General features: G+C 40.0%; 1 protein-coding gene across 8 annotated transcripts in view; it reads right to left on the reverse strand.

Moving 5' to 3' along the window:
• Positions 1–12,856, reverse strand: part of RAPGEF4 (Rap guanine nucleotide exchange factor 4) — a 312,049-nt gene extending 299,193 nt beyond the window's left edge. For 2 of the 8 annotated variants that reach the window (XR_008998260.1, XM_036876921.2), the window contains exon 1: positions 12,484–12,835. Coding sequence is in view for 5 of the 8 variants with exons in the window: in XM_036876921.2 (XP_036732816.2) it covers positions 12,484–12,548 (65 nt within the window). In the remaining 3 variants the exon portion in view is untranslated. Of the gene's footprint in view, positions 1–7,492; positions 7,590–12,483 lie in introns of those variants that run through there. The other 6 variants (XR_005023015.2, XM_057503902.1, XM_036876919.2 and 3 more) reach the window with 4 other exon arrangements.
• Between the last annotated feature and the right edge of the window lie 6,704 nt (positions 12,857–19,560).

Genomic DNA, 19,560 nt, shown 5'->3' on the forward strand with positions numbered 1-19,560 from the left:
TTGTTTTGTTTGGGTTTTTTTTTCCATAACACATATTACTTTCAAACATAACCTGTAACATATTTGTGTATTACACCTATGGTCTTTTATCTATTTCCTCTTAGAATGTTATCTATTGTCCTCTTAGAATGTATGCTCTAGGAGAACAGGGATCTTCTGTTTTGCTCACTGGAGAATCCTAAGCAAGAAGGTGTTTTCTAAACATTCAGTAAATATTAGTTGAGTAAAGGAATTAATCTCATTATAGTAATGCCTCAACTATTCAGAGAATATTTATCTGAAATTTCAGCTACTAAGAACAAAAACCATAGATGTCAGTTAATTTAAAAGGCTTTGTGTAACCAAGATGAAGGCATTAAAATACTAAACTCTGAAATTCATACACTACTCAAAAGAGAAATCGTTAGGGGCAAAATGCATGTACTCATATTATACATACAACACCATAAGCTTGCTCAACCTGGTTTCTAAGTACAAAGGATTAGAAGCAGGATATTCAAGTTGTGCAAGAGGAGACAGAACAGACACCTGGGAGACAGCAAGCAAGCAGTGACAGTTTCTGGGCAATAAGGAAGAGACAGGCAAATAAAACAAAAGCAGAACTTAAAAAAAAAAAAAAGCAACACTGGGAGCATCTGGTGTTGAAACAGATCATCCGTATACTTCAAAATCACCATACTGTAACCCAGGACACTACTTTATGTTCAGGACACTGAGCCTCCATCATTAAGTAAAAGAAAAATGATATTCAGTATGCTTTAGAAAAGCAATCATATTAAATACTACTTATAAATACCATTAAATACTTTCCTCTACCAGTATTGTTAAATTATATCAAGTTTGGAGGATTAATTGGGATAAATTTGTATGACATTAACATCTCTATGATGCTGGATAACAAAAGACTCACTATAAATAACTACCCTGGCATAGCCATTTGTTTATTGTTGAGCATCCAGAAATTAATCTTGTGATCTAAAACAGAGCGGCCTGATCAACTTGAAGATTTCAGCAGATTTTCAGCACTCTGGGTAACATGAGATTCTTATTAGAAACCATGTGCAGAAAATATTTAATTGGCCAAAATGCTAGAGAAATGGCATATCCTTTGTAGGTGTGCTAGAGTCAGGGCTACTTTGGAAGGTGCACGTGTGGAGGATGTGACCTAGAAAAGCCCTGAGACATATATTCTCATTGTGTGAGTTTCATCCTGATTTCCTCTGGGTTAAAATTTTGACATTGCTAAGAATCCTTTATTAAAATATAAACATTTCCATGATGGATAGCACATTAACTTCTTTAACACATTAGCTCAAATTACTTTATCAATGGTTGGGAAGTCTGTGACTGTCAGGCTCTGCAGAAGCAGATACAAGGCAGAGAAGTACAGGGTTCTACCTTCTGTGCCCACCTTCAGATGTGGGTCAAGGTGTCGTTCTGTTCATCCTGTTCAGAGATTGGCCTCCAAAAGAGATAGAAGATAGAGCTCAGGGGAGAAATATCAACGCAAAGAGACTGGACAGAGGAGATCAGAAATCATCCACTGGGGATACCTGGGCAAATCACTTGGGTTGACAATGGCTCTGTGCATGGCCTGGAAGATCACTCACAGTGGGAAGAGCAGTGCTAAGGGTAAGAGAAGAGACTCTCGTCCTGGCAACCCCAGGGTTCTTAAGGTCTCCGAAGGGTGCACAGAGAGGTGAGACAGAATGCAGTGAGAGAGCAAAGGGCTGCAGGGAGGGGCATTGGAGCATGGAGTTCTCCAGCGTTCTGCAGCCAAAGATAATCTTTCTGGTGATGCCCAGGGCTCTGAGGCCTTTTAAAAAGAACTTACTTAATTTTAAATTGAAATGTTTCAAATTTTTTTTTATCATGAGTCCTTTTTTCCTTGCGCTATCTACTAATATTACAAAGAACAAACTGCAAACACATTAGAGCACAAAGGGAATAGAGTTCCATCCCATATTGGTCCCTGGCACTTACCAGCTGTGTGAGCCTGGGCAAATAAGTTAACTTTTCTAAACCTCAGTTTCCTCATTTGTAAAATACGGATAACAGCAGCTATCTTACTGTCTTCCTGAAAATTAATTTGAAAATATGTATCAAAAATCTTAAATCTCTTCACATGTTACTTAATTTAGTTCATGGCTATCTCTAACCTAAGAAAGTAATCTAAAACATAAGAAAAATTTAATGTAGAATGTTATAACATGACTGATAACAAGAGCAATCATTTTTAAATGTCTTTAATTGTCCAATGAGGAAAAACTTATGCCATATGATCCACACGATTTCAGCTAATAAAAATTACATTCACAAAGAATTTTTATTAACCTATGAAATGACCACCCTATAATGTTCATTTCAAGAGGCATGAAGAAAGATATGTCAATACATGTCATCAAGGAACACTCTCAGAAAGAAGCAGGGTGTGTGTGTGTGTATTGTCAGCACTCAGCTGCAAGCCAGCAACAGCTCTCACAAACCAAGGGAAGAGAAAGGGAGGTGGCGGTGGCAGCGGTGGCACATACGGCGCTAAGGAACCTTGCTGGTGTCCCAGATAACTGTTTCAGCATCTAAACATCAGTGCTTTTTTCTTTTTATGTTTTCCCTGTCCCCTATAATTTCTTTCATTACTCATTTTCATTTTTAAAAATCTCTTTGAATTCCTTCAGAATAATCCTAGGAGATAAACCTCCCATTAATGAAGTTTCTGCTATAATTACAGAAGTAAGTAGAGTTCAGCACATAAAATCAACTGTATGCCTAGTTTCTTGCCCAGATCCAAAAGAAATAGATTTAAATGCTATTCTATTTGTACAGGCATTCTTGTGAAGCAGAATTGGATGACAAAATTCAATAGTAAAATCAATAAATTCAAAAGGAAACTCAGTAAGTAAAAGAAAATCAAAGTTAGCTCAACTAAAATGGAAAGAAGAGAAGCTTGCTTTTGGATCATTTTCCAGCATTTTAAAACTCATTCCATCCTATTGTTTTATTTTATTAATGTTCACTTTTTCTGCTCCCTAATACTTATACTCTTTCCCTAAAAGTGATGAATAAAACATACATATTTGAAAATGATTTCAAGTTTGCTATTTGACTACTTTTGAATCTCTTTCATATAATACAGAACAGTACCAGGCTTAAGTAGTAACCACTTTTGATTTCTGTAAGCTCCTCTGAGGAGCAGTAGGGAAAAATTTGCCATTTTTCTTGTGGGTATTTAGGGCTAGGATTTCTAACAGTAGCGACAAAAGATAATATTAGTCATCTAAACACAAAGAGTTTTTTTTAATGTGCTTTACTTTGATATCCATAACCTGTTGAGTATTGAGTTCTAAAGTGAACCTTCAACATTGTTAAGATAAATATCCAATAAAGTGCTGAAAAGGTAGGAAGCAAAGCAGCAGAGATAATGTAAAATTCAATTGAGGAAAAGATAAGCACATTCACAAGCTGATAAATGTCCAGCACAAGGAGATGGAAGAGCACACTAAAATTGTATTCTATTCTCATTCAACCTGTTGGCATCCAGGTTTGGCAATGCTTCCGAGATCTGGCTTATTATATGGTCCCATTGCTATTTTCTGTAACTGCACTGTTTTCTATCAATAGAGAGCTCCCTTGTTTATGATCTGATGATCTGAACAATTAAACAGGACTCCTTGTCTAAGCATTTAAATTATTTTCAGTAAATAAAATGTAAAACTACGTAACTCTAACTCTACAAATCAGATCTTTAAATACCACCAGGGAATATGCAAAATGAGTCCGCTGCACACATGGTTCCTTAATATCACCACAGAGACTACTGTAAAGTTGTCTTCAGTTTTTTATATGAAATAGTTTACAAACATATTGCCATAACATTTAATTTGTTGAGAGGAAAATATTATAAGAATTCAATATAAAAACATTATCAAAAGACAGAGGGTAGAATGATGAAAGAAAAGTTACTTAAGGTATCAACAAATCCTCAAAATGAGAACATGTTGGGGTTTCCAGGTAACCAGGACCATTTTTTTGCACTGGTACATTTGTCTGAGGGGACTATCTTAAGAACACTGACCCCACAGAAGTACCAAACAGATTCATTACTGATAAAACTAAACTGACTAAATATGAAACCCAGAAGTCTACCAGCCTGATGGAGATATTGATACCACAATCCGTCAGCTATCAGCAACCACAGTCAAAAGCAAACACAATATCTTTTTAACATCATTTGACTGATGGTACTTTTTCTGATCTGTATAACACTCATCAATTCTCTAGAGGTAGCTTTCTTTTTCCTCAAAAACTATTATAAAGAAAAACTAACATGAACATTATTTTAAGTATCTTTAAATAATACTTAAAGGATAAACCAAAATTTCCAAATATATCCCTTTCACCGTTTTCTGAAATAACCTTTTTCTATTGCACCAACAAGAGCAATAATATATTCTAGGGACTTTCTCAAGAAAGGCCTTGTTACTCAAAAAAAAGGGGGGTACCCTATTTATTCAGCTTGTGTCCTTATCACAGACACTAGCCTGACCCATGTTCTCTAAAATACCTCACTTGCCTGTGATAAGGACACTGGCCTGACCCATGTTCTCTAAAATACCTCACTTGCCTGTTTAGTAGAGTGTGGATTACACTGATTTAAATTCATACTAGGTGGCCTCTCAGTTCATTCAAGGTCTTTGATCAAATATTACTTCTGCAGAAAGGTCTGATCTCTAAGATAGCAACACCTCTGAGTTTCTTCCCCTTTCCCTTGCTTTGTTTTCCTTCACTGCTTGTACCCTTACCTGACACTGAGGTACAGAACTGCCTGTCTCTCCTACTCCATCTCTTCACATCCTCTTACCTTTGGCCTCATAGCATTTAGTACCACCTAACTTTTCCTGTTTGTTCACCACTGTATTCCATACCACCTGGAATAGTATTTGGCACCTCATAGGTACTCAATAGTGTTTTTTGCAGAATTGACTGAATTAATGTCTTCCCAGTTAGTATTTAAATCCATGAGGTCAGGGGCCTTGTCAGTTTTTCTTACTAACCTGTCCCCAGCAAGAATGAATGGCACATGTAAAGCAGAGAGTAAAATCTCTGAATGAATGAATGAACAGTAGGAAAGATGACTAGGGCCAGCTCCTTTTCCTATAGCACATTTGGGTTGAAGAAGGAGAAAGAGAACATGACATATGGAGAAGGAGACAGGTAAAAGAGTGACAAAAGAGTGGCAAAGGACACTGAAGATAGGACTTCCTATAGCCCAAGTTTGTTTTAAAAAGTTAATAAAGAAAATGTACAAGATTCAAGAACTCAACTTTTTCTGTAGCATGTTCAACAAGTAACCAATAAATGACTAAAAGAACAAGTCTGTGATAGCCTGAAGACCAGGCAAGAAATTAATGCCTTCATTTCAGGTTTAAAAAGAATTGAAATTTCTAATGCAATACCAAGAATCAAATGATTAAGCTCCAAGTAATGTCTGCTTCCCACCAACATCTAATTGTTTTCAACATTTCCAACAATTAAGCCTTTTCTAAGGGCCTTTTAAAATTATTTCCCCATTTAATTAAATAAAAGAGAAGTTCTTAAACTTTAAACCCAATTTATACTCCTATAGAGCAAGTCATCTTATTTAATATGCCTACATTTTACAATTTTATTTCATGAAAGAATTTTCAGATTATATTACTCATTTTAAGATTGCTTCAGTACAATTAATACATGTTCCTTTATTTCCATAGTAAAAATGAAAGGGGCCATGCTCTGTGGCGTAACCCATGGTATCTGACCACCACTTGTCTACATGTCAGAGTGGCACCAACATTCCTCCTTGAGAATACACCCTTGCCCCCACTTTACAACAAAGAAGGGTTATACCACCTTTAAGACATATGTCTGTGTTTGGCTCTCAAATGAGGATGTAATTTCCTCCACAAGTCTGGCTGACTAAAGAGAAACTAGCTGCCCTGGGTTAGGAAAGGTGATCCAGGAGAATAAGAAGCTACTACAGAAGGGCTATGAAATCCTATAAATTCATAGGAAGTTTATAGGAAATTCAGACTAAAAGAGATCTGTCAGTCTCACCCTCATCGGATGAGCCAGCATTCCATGCAGGAGGACCCAGACTGAGCACAAGGAAGCAGAATTTGCTTTGCCGAGCACCACTCCTCTGCTGAAGACTCTTTTGGGCTTTGCAGGTGGGGTGGTTGGTTAATCAGGACAGACACAAAGACTGCTTCTACGGGAAGCTTGTGTGTGGGATTAAATGGAGCAGAAATTTGACGCTCCCAGGCTTTCTCTTATGAAGAAAGTACTAAATGAAATTTTACAAATAATGACAGTCTGCATGCATCAGGAGACCAGACTGCAGGGCCAACGGTCTGGTGCACCAGGCACCTTCCTCTCAGGAGCATTGCCCTATGGACACACCATCCTTCATATGCCTCCAGTCCAAGGGACACCAGCTCTGGCTGAACCTTTCTTTTCCTAACATCTTAAAGCAGGTAAAATTAGCACCACAGAATTTAACCCTGATTATGTATTAGGTTGTGTTGTCCTCCAATTACTATATATATATGTGCCATGTGCTCCCATATATTTGTGGCTACAACGAGATGTGCCCCAAGAAGTTGCAGGTAAAATAGCTGCAAGCATTAGACTTTAAAAAAATGCATTGCTAACATCACAAAAACAGATCACTTAACATTATGTGCCTCATGGTGCAAGTATATAACACTTCTGTAAAGTATTGCCAAAAAAAAACATATGTAAACCTAATCAAGCTCTGATACAATACCAACTTACAGGAAACATATTCAAAGACACCATACAAATATAATTAAAATTCAAACTATGAAAAAAAATACCTGTTTCTTCAACAAATTTATTACAAGCAAGAAAAAGAGAGATGGAGAAACCAGAAACTTTAAAAGACTTACAGACGTATCAGCTAAATACAACTTATTTGGATCCTAATACAAAATGAAATTGCAAAAAAGAAAAAGTTATGAGATACATGGGGAAATTTGAACACTAAGTGGATATTTGGTTATATTAGGGAACTAATATCACATTTTTAAATGTGTGATAATGGTGCTGTTTTCCTTATAAAGATTCCTTATCTTTTAGAGATATATACTGAAACCTTTACAGATGAAATAATATTATGCCTGGGACTTGCATCAAAACCCTGGGGGTAGAGAAGAATGAACAGGGGTATAAATAAAACAAGATTGCTGTGAGTTCCATGATTGCTGGAAAGGAAGGGGCAATACGAGAATTATTATACTATTCTCTCTTCTTTTTATATATTTGAAATTTTCCATAGTAAGTTTTTTTGAATAGATTAGAATAGGGCTGTACAATGTCATTTTTTAAAAAACAGTATTCACATCAGCCGAGGAAACAGAAGGAGCTGCAGAGACAGATGCTGACGATGTCCACCCAAGCCCTTGCTGAGGCAAATGGGGCCCCTGAAAGGGCTTGCCTACAAGACTGCTGAGGGCACTCCAGCCTTGACCAGGGGAATGCATCTGGGCGTCTCACTCTGATCCCAGAAGCACCTTCCACCACCAGGGCACTGCACTGAAGCTGGCGATTAAATGATGAATAAAATACAATAACTGACGTCAAGTGTGATATAAAAAGAGAAGTAAATAAGCAATTGCGATGGAGTCTGACCTGTGTTATTAGTGTTGGACAAAGTGTGCTATATAATGGTCATCTAACTGGAAGAGGTGATGGCCAAGCTATCCTGAAGGATTCCCAGAACTATTTTCTGATTATAATTCAATTCCTGGACTGTGTCACTCTAGGAAGAGAATGATCTGGCCAGGAGTTAAGTTTCCTGATCTCCTGGTAGGTTTGCTTCTCATTGTACATGCACAACATGGACTTTTGGTAACAACTGGACTCCCCATACAGCTTCCCTAGGGGAGAAATACATTACCCAAAGGATGTGAGTGACTACTTCTCTGATACTATTTTCAAATTAATGAGTTGTCTTTCTGGTTTTTACAGTCTCTGAGAGTCTGGTGTCTGTATACCTGTCCCTGAAAAAATGTATTAATTCGTGATGTGCTCACAAATCAGGATTCTGAGATTGCAAGACCAGCCTGAAGCCTGAGAATTCACCATGGAAATGTCACCCCTTGGGACCTGCCTGGGTAGACACCAGCCTTCCCCAGTCACAGCCTTCTGCTCTACATGCTTCTTTGATCTTTTCTATTCCTCAAGGGTGGGATTGTGTTTGATGCTTCTTTGGTATCTGAGTTGTCCTCTCTCACCATGTCTGCTACAAAGCATTTCGGTTTTTAACAGATTTGTTACTTGCTTTCTTTCACTTTCATTCAATCACATCAAAATAGTTAACATCTATTTGGGGATTAAATCAAATGCAATGACACTATGTAAGAGGCATTTTTAAGATGAGACATTAACGATTTCTAAAATTCCTAAGCTGTGCTGAAAGATGATCACCTTTTTTACCCATCCATATACCATGTTAACTTCATTTTCTGCTTTGGCCTGTGATCACCACAGATCCCAATAAATCAATCAACTGAAGACCTCCCTTCCAAGCTACACTTCCTAACTGCAAAACAAGAAAACCAAACGTTGTGACCTCTGTCCTAGATGAAGACAATTACTTTCATCTCCAGTGGTTTCGCTATCACTTAGTCTTTGATCTCTGACAGAGATGGCACACTTTTCTTCAAAGTTCTGCATAGTAAATACTTCAAACTATGTGGGCCACACACTCTACTTTGCAGCTACTTGTCTCTGCCACTGTGCTGTGAAAGCAGCCATAGACAACATGTAACCAAATGAGTGTGTCTGTGTTCCAATAAAACTTGGTTTATGGGCATTGAAATTTGAATTTCATGTACGTTTCATGGTTCATGAAACATTAATCTTCTTTTGGTTTATTTCCAACCATTCAGAAATGTAAAAACCATTCTTAGCTCAGGAGACACCAGGCAGCTGCCAGATCTGGCCCACATGCCATCGTTTGCCAACTGCTGCTTAGTCGTGATGAATACCAGCAATTTTACTACACATACGTGAATATGTGTGGCCCCTTCGTAACTCCCTTACCAACCATGAGAATTATGACTTATAAGTGATTCTTTAATTCAAACTTAAAATCTTACAGGAAAAATATTTTCACTAAAATTAAACAATAGCACACTAAAAAGAAAAAAGACATTTTACATATTTTAAATCACAAATAGTGGGTATGATGCACTACATTTCTAGTTACCATCTCTGTTCAGATAAAACTGTGAGGTCAATGAGACAGTGGTTTGTTTTGCTTTAACAATATGTATCTGCCAATACACTTTTCAATGTCTTTTTATCCATCCAAATACTCAATGTCTCTCTGATTTTAAGATCAGTATCCATATACTATCATTTCCTTGGTCCTACCAGAGTCCAAGAAAGTGGATGCTTGACACATATAAAACTTTAGATTTCCTTTCTTTAACATAACCCACATATCTACATATTTTTCAATCCCCTCCCCATGTGACAGTTTATATAGCATTGCCTGTCTATGACAACTTGCTCTGCTCACCTAACAAACTTTTCTAAGGCTTTATTTTCCTTGTTCTAGTTTGTTTCAATTTTCACTGTGTACTTTACTCCTGCAGACTTTCTACTTTAACTCCCCTATTTATTTCCAACTCCTGGTTCCCTTTCTCTAGCTGTCTCCAACAGTGGTCATTTGCATGAAGCTTATATCCAAACTACATTTCCTAGCTATGGAAAAGGTCCCAGCATCTTATCACCAAATAGTAGATAGGGGTTGGCTGCTCCATTCCCTCTTTTTTGTGTGTGTATGCTTTAAAATATCCATACTCAAAAGTTTTAGAAAAACAGCATACATTCCTATCCTCTAGATTTGGTCACAGGAAGAATCTGTGGCTGGGAGGAAATTAGCATATTTATATGCCACACCTGTGTGTTTTTGCTCACATTGTTCCCTCTGCCTGGCTTGCCCAGCCCAAATTCTCTGCCTGATAAGATTTCTCTCAACCTCCAAAGTTCAGGAAGGAAACTGTGGGGACCATCCCTGCCTGGCAGAGCTGACCACTCTCCTTTGCATTCCTAAAGTACTTCACACGTCTCCATGAAAGCACTTACCACTGCATGTGGTTAGTTGTTTATGTAGCTGTCCCACCCCACAGGTCAACAGCAACTCTAATCTTTTTGCTTGCATCCCAGTGCCCAACACAGTGCCTGCAGCAGGGTGTCAGATTGCATTTCCTGGAAATACCGAAGTCGGTGTCCCACTAAAGAGTGACTTCATGGCGCTTCCCCAGCCCACTTCCATCAGCACCTTTCATCTTCCTTCTCCCCCAAAAAATTAATGGACAGTCTAAGTACAGATGCAACTTCAAAACAAGTATCCCAAGGCCATCTTACAATGAGATTGCTACTCTTAAACTGTTTTTCAAAGGTATTCTAGCATTAACACTGGAAATGCAAGGTTCTCTTAACACCACAAAATAAGATATTTACATGTCACCTCACAATTCAGAGTACTTTCCTGTTTTGTTTTGTTTCCATTTGGTCCACCAAACCTTGGTAAGACAGATACCATAGCTCTATCCTTATTTTTCAAATACTTAAAGAATTCAAAGTGGCATGTTCAAGATCAGAGCTGGTGACAGCTCTGGGCCTAAAGCCCTCAACTTATTGATCTGTCCACTCTCCTGCTTGCCACAAACACTAGGCTCAGTATTTTTGAAGGGATGTTTTTTCATCCCCCAGTAGATTTTTCTCCCTATTATGAATGATGGTATTAGATTGTGGCACTATGTTCTAAGTATCCATTTCAGACAAAATCCGTTGGGCAGATACACATTATGAAAAGAAAGAAACAAATATATCCCACTGGTGTTAGTGTTGCTCTATGATTTTGCCGTAAGTACTTATTGACTGAAGGGTTTCCAGTGAATTATTGAATGTTCAAAAAATGGCAGGCCATGCATTTCTGCAAACAGAAATATGTAATCTACTATCTAAAAAATTCACTTTGGAGTTAGCACTATTTATTGGTTATGTACAAGAGCTTGATTTTCTCTTATTTCATAATTCATCTTTCCTAAAGTATTAAATTTAGATTACTTATCACATTAACAGGCTCTTCATTTAAATATGCTCGTAATTCCTCTTCATAATTCTGTATGATTTAACCATCACTTCAGTTTTCTTACATTTTATTGCATGCAACTCTTCTAATATTAGTAAAAATCATTTTCATAAATAGGGCACTGCCTGCCAAAAAATCTTGCTACTGTATGGTAATTGAAAGTAGATTATTACTCAGATATATTAATTTTTCAAATGAGCCACATTTAGCTTTTCTCAAAATACTTAATCTCCTTCAACAAAGGCCTATAATAAAGTATGCAGAGCATGTCACACTTGAGATTTTCAAGTTTAATCTGGTTACGAATCTGCTAATTGTAAGAATTTCAATATGGCAGAGCGCAAAATATTTCACACAAATGCAAACAGAGCTGTCATGCAGATAGCTGCAAGACATGAATCACTGCCCTGCTGCATTAAACTCAGAAATTCAGAGGCAGTTTACTCTGCAAGATTCTCGCTCTTGAAAGTTCAGATGCATCACCTTTTAATCAGGGTAATAAACTGTAATTGCTAACATACTGTGTACTGTTTACTGCTAAACCCACAATCTGGACAAACAGAAAATTATGCTGTCAGAGCCCGGAAACAACTGCAGTCCGCAGTTACACGCAACAATCTCCCTATATAGGGCTTTCGACGGCAGTTACAAGGCTTTAAGGTTTTAATTTTTTTAGAGTAAGGGTCTTCTCCGGGGGAGCAGTTATTAGGAGGAAAGAAGCGCCCCCGTGACCTTCCTACCACAGACCTTGAGCAAGCGACTGCGGGGGCAGAAGCTGAAATTTTCATCAAGGCACTTGACAGCTCCGCTGGGTCCCTCACACTTGGCTTTCGGGAACAAAAAAAGAATATTACTCTGCACCTGCCTCTCCCCCCACCTCTCTTGAAAACTTAAATTACATTTACCCCCAAGGTCTGAACAACCGGAAGAGGGTATGAATCAATTCTTCTGTCCCGTGATGCCAAGAGACAATCAGCCCCCACCGAAGAGCCGCGCCTGGAGTCGCGGGTGGGTGGGGGGCGCAGGGAATGCGAAGGTGGGGACAGGAGAGGTGGTGCCCCCCACAAACACCGCGCTACCTTTTCTCCTCCACGTGTAAAAATCTCGCGCAGGTGGAGCCCCGCGAGAGGCAGGTGTCTGTGTCCCCTTCAACCCGGACGAGGGCCCCAGCCCCCTCCCCCGCAGGGGACCGTCTTCCCGCAGCCCTGGCGGCGGCGCCCAGGTGTGGGGCTGCGGCGCGCGGCGGCCGTGCCCCCGGCGGACTCCGAGCAGGGGCAAAGGTGCAGAGCCGCGGCCGCGCGGGGCCCTCGCCGAGCTACCTTTTATCCAGGCAGGCGATCCACTCGGCCGAGGAGGAAGAATGGGCAGTGTGCGCAGCAACCATGGTGGGCAGCGGCGTGCGGGCCCCCCGGCCGCGGCGACCTCCCGCGCTGGCTGCGCCTCCGCCTCGCCAGCAGCGCCGACCCGCTCCCCACCGGCCGCTCGCGACCCGCGCGGCCGCGACGGGCCCGCCCTCCGCCCTCCGCCCTCCCTGCGGGCTCTCGCGGCCTGCCGGGCGGGGGGCCCGCAACGCGGGGACCGGGGGAGTCCCGTGCTGCCCGCCGCGCTGCACTGCGGCGCCCGAGGGTGGGGAGTCCCGCGGCCCGCCCGCTGCGGGGAGGGAGCTAGTTGGCGACGCGGGGTGGCGGGCCACCTGCGGCAAGAGGGCGCTGCGTCTCTGGAGGGCCTGGGCCACACCCCTCACCTCGGGCCTCTGAAGCGTGGGGGGAGGAATGGGCCCCGGTTTGGGGGATGGAAGGGGGTGTCGGGGTCTATATGATTTTCACACAGCAAATGCCACTAAAATGGCTGCTGCTTCTCTGTTGCCTTAGAAACCCATTAATCTTCCTCAGCAGCTGTCAAACTTGCTGGCAGTTTCTTGCTCACCCTTCCTGTTTCCTCTTTAAAACGGGATGGAGAAGAGGCTACCATGGCTTGGGATGGGTACTGAGCACAGTCCCGAGCAGTTTCTCCTAAAGGGTGTGGAAGGGCCGGGATGGAATGCAGCGGCAGTGCAGGCATGGTTGGAAACAGGGAGGGGCCCGAAACAGTGACGGAGACCACTGAGGGCCTGACAAACTGAAGTCTGACCTTGAACCTCGGGCCTACTTGGGCTGCATGATGAAACACAATTAGGAACAAGGAGTAGTGGGGCCACAGGCAGATCTGAGGTTTGGTGACTGAGGACCAAGATCCCGAGGCACTTGGTTTAACTTGGATGCTTGGCCCCACAGAGGGTTCTTTTCATGGCTGGAGTGTTGAATGAGCTGTCACTACCGCCTGCCTGCTAGGTGTGCACAACAAATTTTATGCCTACAAGTTGTTCTGTTACACTCTGCCAAGAATCACATTATGTTCTAATTGCTGTTTAGGAATTTGGGGACAGCTTAAATCTTGCAGACTACTACGGAGAGCTGCTTTGATATTTATGATGTGCATACTATAGACAGTGAGTAAAGAGACGCATCGCTCACCTCGCTTTGTTTTCCCTCGCCTCGCTCCCCTGCTCCTAGGAGGTTCAAGGACACTGGAGAGGTTGAAACACAAGGTATGTTCCGGGATGCTTTCGTCTTAATAACACTCCTCCCAAGAATAGGCCTTTCCCCCTCTGCTCACTAGCCAGAATCTAGTTACAGACTTGTCACCATGTTTCCTCAGCAACACTTCCCCACTCAGTGCTTGTCCCCCAGATGACCTCCATCCTGCCCACTTCTATCATGCTTAAGATAAATAATATTTTAAATGTTATACTATACAAAGATTACCAAAGGTAATTCTGTTGTCGCTTTTTGTAGGATAGAGGTCTGTATGAGGAAATGGGTATCCTATATTTATTAAGATTCATTTATAAAGGCATCAGAGAGCTCTTGAGAACTTTTCAAAGTCACCAAATGCTTTCTCAAAATGTCTTTACTCAGAGAATGCTTATAGGTAAGGAACTAGAGGGAAACACACTGTACATGACCTGTCATTACCAGAGGCTCAGAGCTGCCATAGTTATTGGCCATGATACTAATAATAATTGCCATTTATTGAACATCCACTGGGTGTCAGATACTGTGTAGACTTCCCTTGTTTTATTCTTCTCTATTTTACTTACTTCTGCTCTGATCTTAATTATGTCCCTCCTTCTGACTTTGGGTTTTTTAAGTCTTTTTCTAGTTTCTTTCATTATGATTTTAGACTGTTTATTTGGGATTGTTCTTGTTTCTTGAGGTAAGGCTGTATTGCTATATGCTTTCCTCTTAAACTGACTTTGCCCCATCTCACAGATTTCGGGCTGTTGTGTTTTTGTTTTCATTTGTCTCCATGTATTGCTTGATTTCTGTTTTAATTTGGTCATTGATCCACTGATTATTTAGAAGCATGTTGTTTAGCCTTCATGTGCTTGTAGGCTTTTTTGTTTTCTTTGTGTAATTTATGTCCAGTTTCATACCATTCTGAGAAGCTGCTTTATACAATTTCCACCTTTTTTAATTTATTGAGGCTTTTCTTGTGGCCTAGTATGTGATCTGTTTTGGAAAACGTTCCATGTTCTCTTGAGAAAAATATGTATCCTGCTGCTTTTGGGTGGAGTGTTCTGTAGATGTCTGTTAAGTCCATTTGATCTAATGTATAGTTCAGTGCCTCTGTTCCCTTATTTATTTTCTGTCTGGTTTATCTGTCTATTGATGTCAGTAGGGTGTTAAAGTCTCCTAAAATGAATGTGTTGCAATCTGTTTCCTCCTCTAATTCTGTTAGTATCTGTTTTACATATTTAAGTGCTCCTATATTGGGTACGATATTTTTAATAGTTATATCCTCTTGTTGGAGTGACCCCTTTATCATTACATAATGTCCTTCTTTGTCTCTTGCTACTTTCTTTCTTTTGAAATCTATTTTGCTTGATATAAGAACTACTACTCCTGCTTTTTCTCCCTATTATTTGCATGAACTATATTTTTCCATCCCTTCACTTTTAGTCTGTGTATGTCTTTGGGTCTGAAATGAGTCTCCTGTAGGCAGCATATAGATGGATCTTGTTTTTTTATCCATTCTGCCACTCTACATCTTTTGATTGGTGCATTTAATCCATTTACATTTAAGGTGATTATTGATAGATATTTACTTATTGCCATTTTATTAATTGTTTTCTGGTTATTTTTATATCTCTTCTCTGTTCTTTTTTTCCTCTCTTATACTCTTCACTTGTTACTGATGGTTTTCTGTAGTGTTGTAACTGTATTTCTCTTTTTTAAATTTATTTATTTTTGTATGTGTGTACTTGTAGGCTTTAGTTTTGTGGTTACCAAAGGTTCAAGGACACAGTATAATAGTCTATCTTAAATTGTTAATTACTGTACTTCAATCAGTACATTCCAAAGGTACCTTTCTTTCCCTCTTCTTCCTCCTCCACATTTTTCATATTAGGTGTCGTAATCTGCACTTTTTGTGTATCCCTTGACTGATTTTATGTACACTTGATTTTGCTTTTTTTGCTTGTTTTAATTTCATACTTGCTTGGTAATTAGTTGGTCTACTACTTTTACTGTGGGTTTATTTGCACTGGTGAAATATACTTAGCCTTACAGTCATTTCCATCCACAACAATCTCTTTAACATACTGTGTAAGATTGGCTTAGTGGTGGCCAATTCCTTCAATTTCTGTTTATCTGGAAATTGTTTAATCCCTGCTTCAAATTTAAATGATAATCTTGCCAGGTAGAGGATTCTTGGTTGGAGGCCCCTCTGTTTCAGTACATACATTAGATATATCACACCACTTCCTTCTGGCCTGTAGAGTTTCTATTGAGAAGTCTGCTGATAGCCTGATGGGATTTCCTTTATAAGTAGTCTTTTTTCTCTCTCTGGTTTCTTTCAATACTCTCTCCTTATCCTTGATCTTTATCCATTTTAATTATTATATGTCTTGGTGTTGTCTTCCTGGGGTTCCTTTTGTTAGGGGTTCTCTGAGCTTCCATGACCTGAGTGTCTATTTCCTTCCCCAGATTGGAGGAGTTTTCTACAGTTATTTCCTTAAAGAGAATTTCTATTCGTTTGTCTTTCTCTTCTCTTTCTGGTACCCCTATTATGCAAAATTGATCTGTTTGGATTAGTCGTACTATTCTTTCTTCCTAGAGATCCTTTCTTCTCTCTGTTTCTCAGCTTTTTTGTTTTCTTATTCTCTAATTTCTATTTCAGTTACTGTCTAGTCTACATAATCTAATCTACTTTAAAATTCCTCCATTGTATGTTTCATTTCAAAGACTGTATTCTTTAGCTCTGAGTGGCTCTTTTTCAGGTTTTCTATCTCTTTGTTGAAATCCTCCCTGAGATCTTGAATACTTTTCTGTAAATCTGTGAGCATATTTATGACTTTTATTTTGAAATATTTATTGAGAAGATTGGTGATCTCTGTTTCATTTATCCCTCTTTCTGGTGCTCTATCTTATGGTTTTGTTTGGATCAAATTCCTCTGCCTCATTTTGTCATGGATTCTGTTTCTTCCTTTGTATTAGATGTCTCTGCTATACTTTCTGGTCTAAAGAGTAATATATTTATGATGAAGGTGTGCTATTGTGCCCAGAAGCTTAAGATTATTTGCTCTCTAGTTCCTGGTTCTGTTCTGTGGAAGCCCCAGCTGTTGGCATGCCATGGACAGGGCTCCTTTCTGCCTGGCTTCTGTAGTGGTCTAAGTCTTGGTGGGAAGTTTGCTTGAGCTTCTGCCCTTGTGATCAGCTCAGGAATTTCTGTTGCACTTGCTGTGGGTGGGGCTGCCCCCTGCCTGGCCTGCAGCAATGGCAGGGCTGCAGATTTAATGGGGCGTGTGGCCCGATGTACCCTGATCTGACGTGCAGCACCAGGTTTGGACACTCACAGGGAGGAAGGAGCTCTTGGGGCTGGCTCCTCCAGGGATCTCTCCAGTTGGGCTGAAATGGAGCCAAGCAAGCTGAAAGAGTCTCCTCTGCCTTCCAGGCATCAAAGTCTGATGGTGCCACTGGGCCGAGTGGGTTGTCTGTCAACAGTGCACACAGGGAGGAGCCTTGGGGCTGCATTGCCAGTAAGGGTGATGGAGCATCTGGGCTCCCAAGAGTTTCTGGTCTGTTGGGCCCAGGAAGGGCTGAGGAGGTATGCTCTATGTTCCTTTTCTTCTGAGGAGAGAGTTCTGTCTGTCCAACCCTCATCCACTCTGGTACTCCTCCCACTGCTGGCAAGTTTTTCAAATTGCTGCCTCTGCTTTGGGTCTCAATACTGGTGGAGCATGCCTTCCCTCCACACTGGCTGGAGTCTCAGCCTCCCGGAGTGTTCTTCCTGCCCCTGGGGTCCAGCCCTGATAATCACCAGAACCCAATGTAATATAGGCTCGTGCTCCCAGAGCAGATCTCCAGGGCCATGTATACTGCACTCCTGGGCTCCTACCCCATCTCTGCTCCATTCCTCTTTCTCCCACCTTAAGCTGGGATGTGGGAAGGGCTTGGGTCCCACTTGATCTCAGCTTTGCTGCCTCGCTCTTTTTGGTATGATTCTCTCTTCTTCCCTAGGTGTAAGGGGTCTGTTCTACAGTCTTCAGGTAATTTTCAGGTCTAGTTGCATTTGCTGTATTTTCCTCTTTTATGTGTTTTTGGGAAGAGGTTTCCATCTGCCTTCCTATTCCTCCACCTTTAATCCTAGGATTCTGTAGAGTTATCTACTTGTGTCATCTCAACCTTCAGAATATTCTGAAGAGCTAGAAGGACTCCTCCACAAGAAGGGACAAATATATTTGAAAAAGTAATGAAACAGAGAAAATTATTTTATCAGTACTTTCAGGGAGACTGTTGATTGGGTTGGAGGAAGATGTCAATGAACTGCTTGGATGGGAGTGAAAGCCCAAGAACTCTAATATGCATTCTAAGGATCACAGGTCTGAGGAATTACAAAGCCTTTGTTTTACTGTGTGGGGACCCTGCCTATCCTCTAAATAGAAATTGAAGACTTATTTAAAGAACATCCTTTCAAAGGAGCACTAGTGATTATTAGCTCACCCAGAGCCCACACATGTCCCCAGTTCAGTCCTGGAGGTAGGTACCAGTAACTTCAATGTATTCACTAAGACAATGAGCCTCCAGAAAGGACAGTACCTTGCTTTTAAGACCCATCTCCTGGAGTGGGGGACCCTGTACTGGATTTGGGTCTATCTTATAACAAAGCCCTTTGCACCTTTGTCAATAGAATGAAAGTAAAAGCATGTCAAAAATGACTACACAAGTTGATAAGAACAAAATGGTTATAAATTGTTTTTTTTTAATTGTAAAAATAGGAAAACTTGAGGAATCCAGCTAGAAGAGATCCTTGAAATGTCAGAAATACCTTTACTGTTCTACAAATTATTCTTATGATCTGAAAGGGATTTGATTGTTAGTCAGAAACTACACAAGTAAAGGAGAAGCTATTGGATGATTATGCTGTTATGAAGAGGAATGAAATGAAGGATTTTGTTTAGTTTCTATGGGAAAAGCAAAGAACCACAGAATATTATTTTTCTTTCTTTAAAAGAAAATCAAACCAGACCAGAAAACACCACAAATTTTATGATTTCATTTATATAAAATGTCCAGAAAAGGCAAGTCTATAAAGACAGAAAGCAGGTCAGGGATTGGCTAGGTCTAGGGGGTGGGAATGGAAAGTGACTGCAAATGGGCCCGAGGAATCTTTTTAGAGCAGTGGAAATGTGCTAAAATTGGATTGTGGTGATGGGTGCAGACCTCTATAAATTTAACAACAATCATCAAATGTCATATTTAAAATGAGTGAATTTTGTGGTATGCAAACTACATCTCAAATAAAACTGTCAAAAAGTAAAAATAAAGCTGTCTGGTAGGGGGTAAATGAACATATATTGATCTTTTGGGGGAAAATTTAAAAAGCATGGGAGAAAAAGTAAAATTACACATAATTATACTACCTAGAGATAACATTACTAATATTTTAGTGCATTTCAGTCTAAATTTTCTATTTTAAAAAGATACAATTATATATACACACATAAAAGCATGTATATAACTTGCTACTTACATTCAATTATGTATACCTGTATGTAGATACACGCATTCATACAGACTTGAAAACATTACTATTTTATAGGCTACTTTTTCTACTTGGGATGAGAAAACGCTTTACATATTTAAAAAGTCCTCATTAAAAATTTGTAATTGCTACAAAATATCCTAATTATGGTTATAATTCTCTTAAACTATCTTCTTTTGAGGACTGTTTTCTTTAATTGGCAGAAATATTTCTGTTTTATCTCCTTCCTATAGTTTCATGAATTCTTTTTCTATGAGAGCTAAACATCTCCACTGAAGATCTCCAATGAGATGAGGAACGCAAGGCACAAG

The sequence above is a fragment of the Manis pentadactyla genome, chromosome 6 (genome assembly GCF_030020395.1).
Source record: "Manis pentadactyla isolate mManPen7 chromosome 6, mManPen7.hap1, whole genome shotgun sequence".
Classification (NCBI taxonomy): Eukaryota; Metazoa; Chordata; class Mammalia; order Pholidota; family Manidae; genus Manis; species Manis pentadactyla.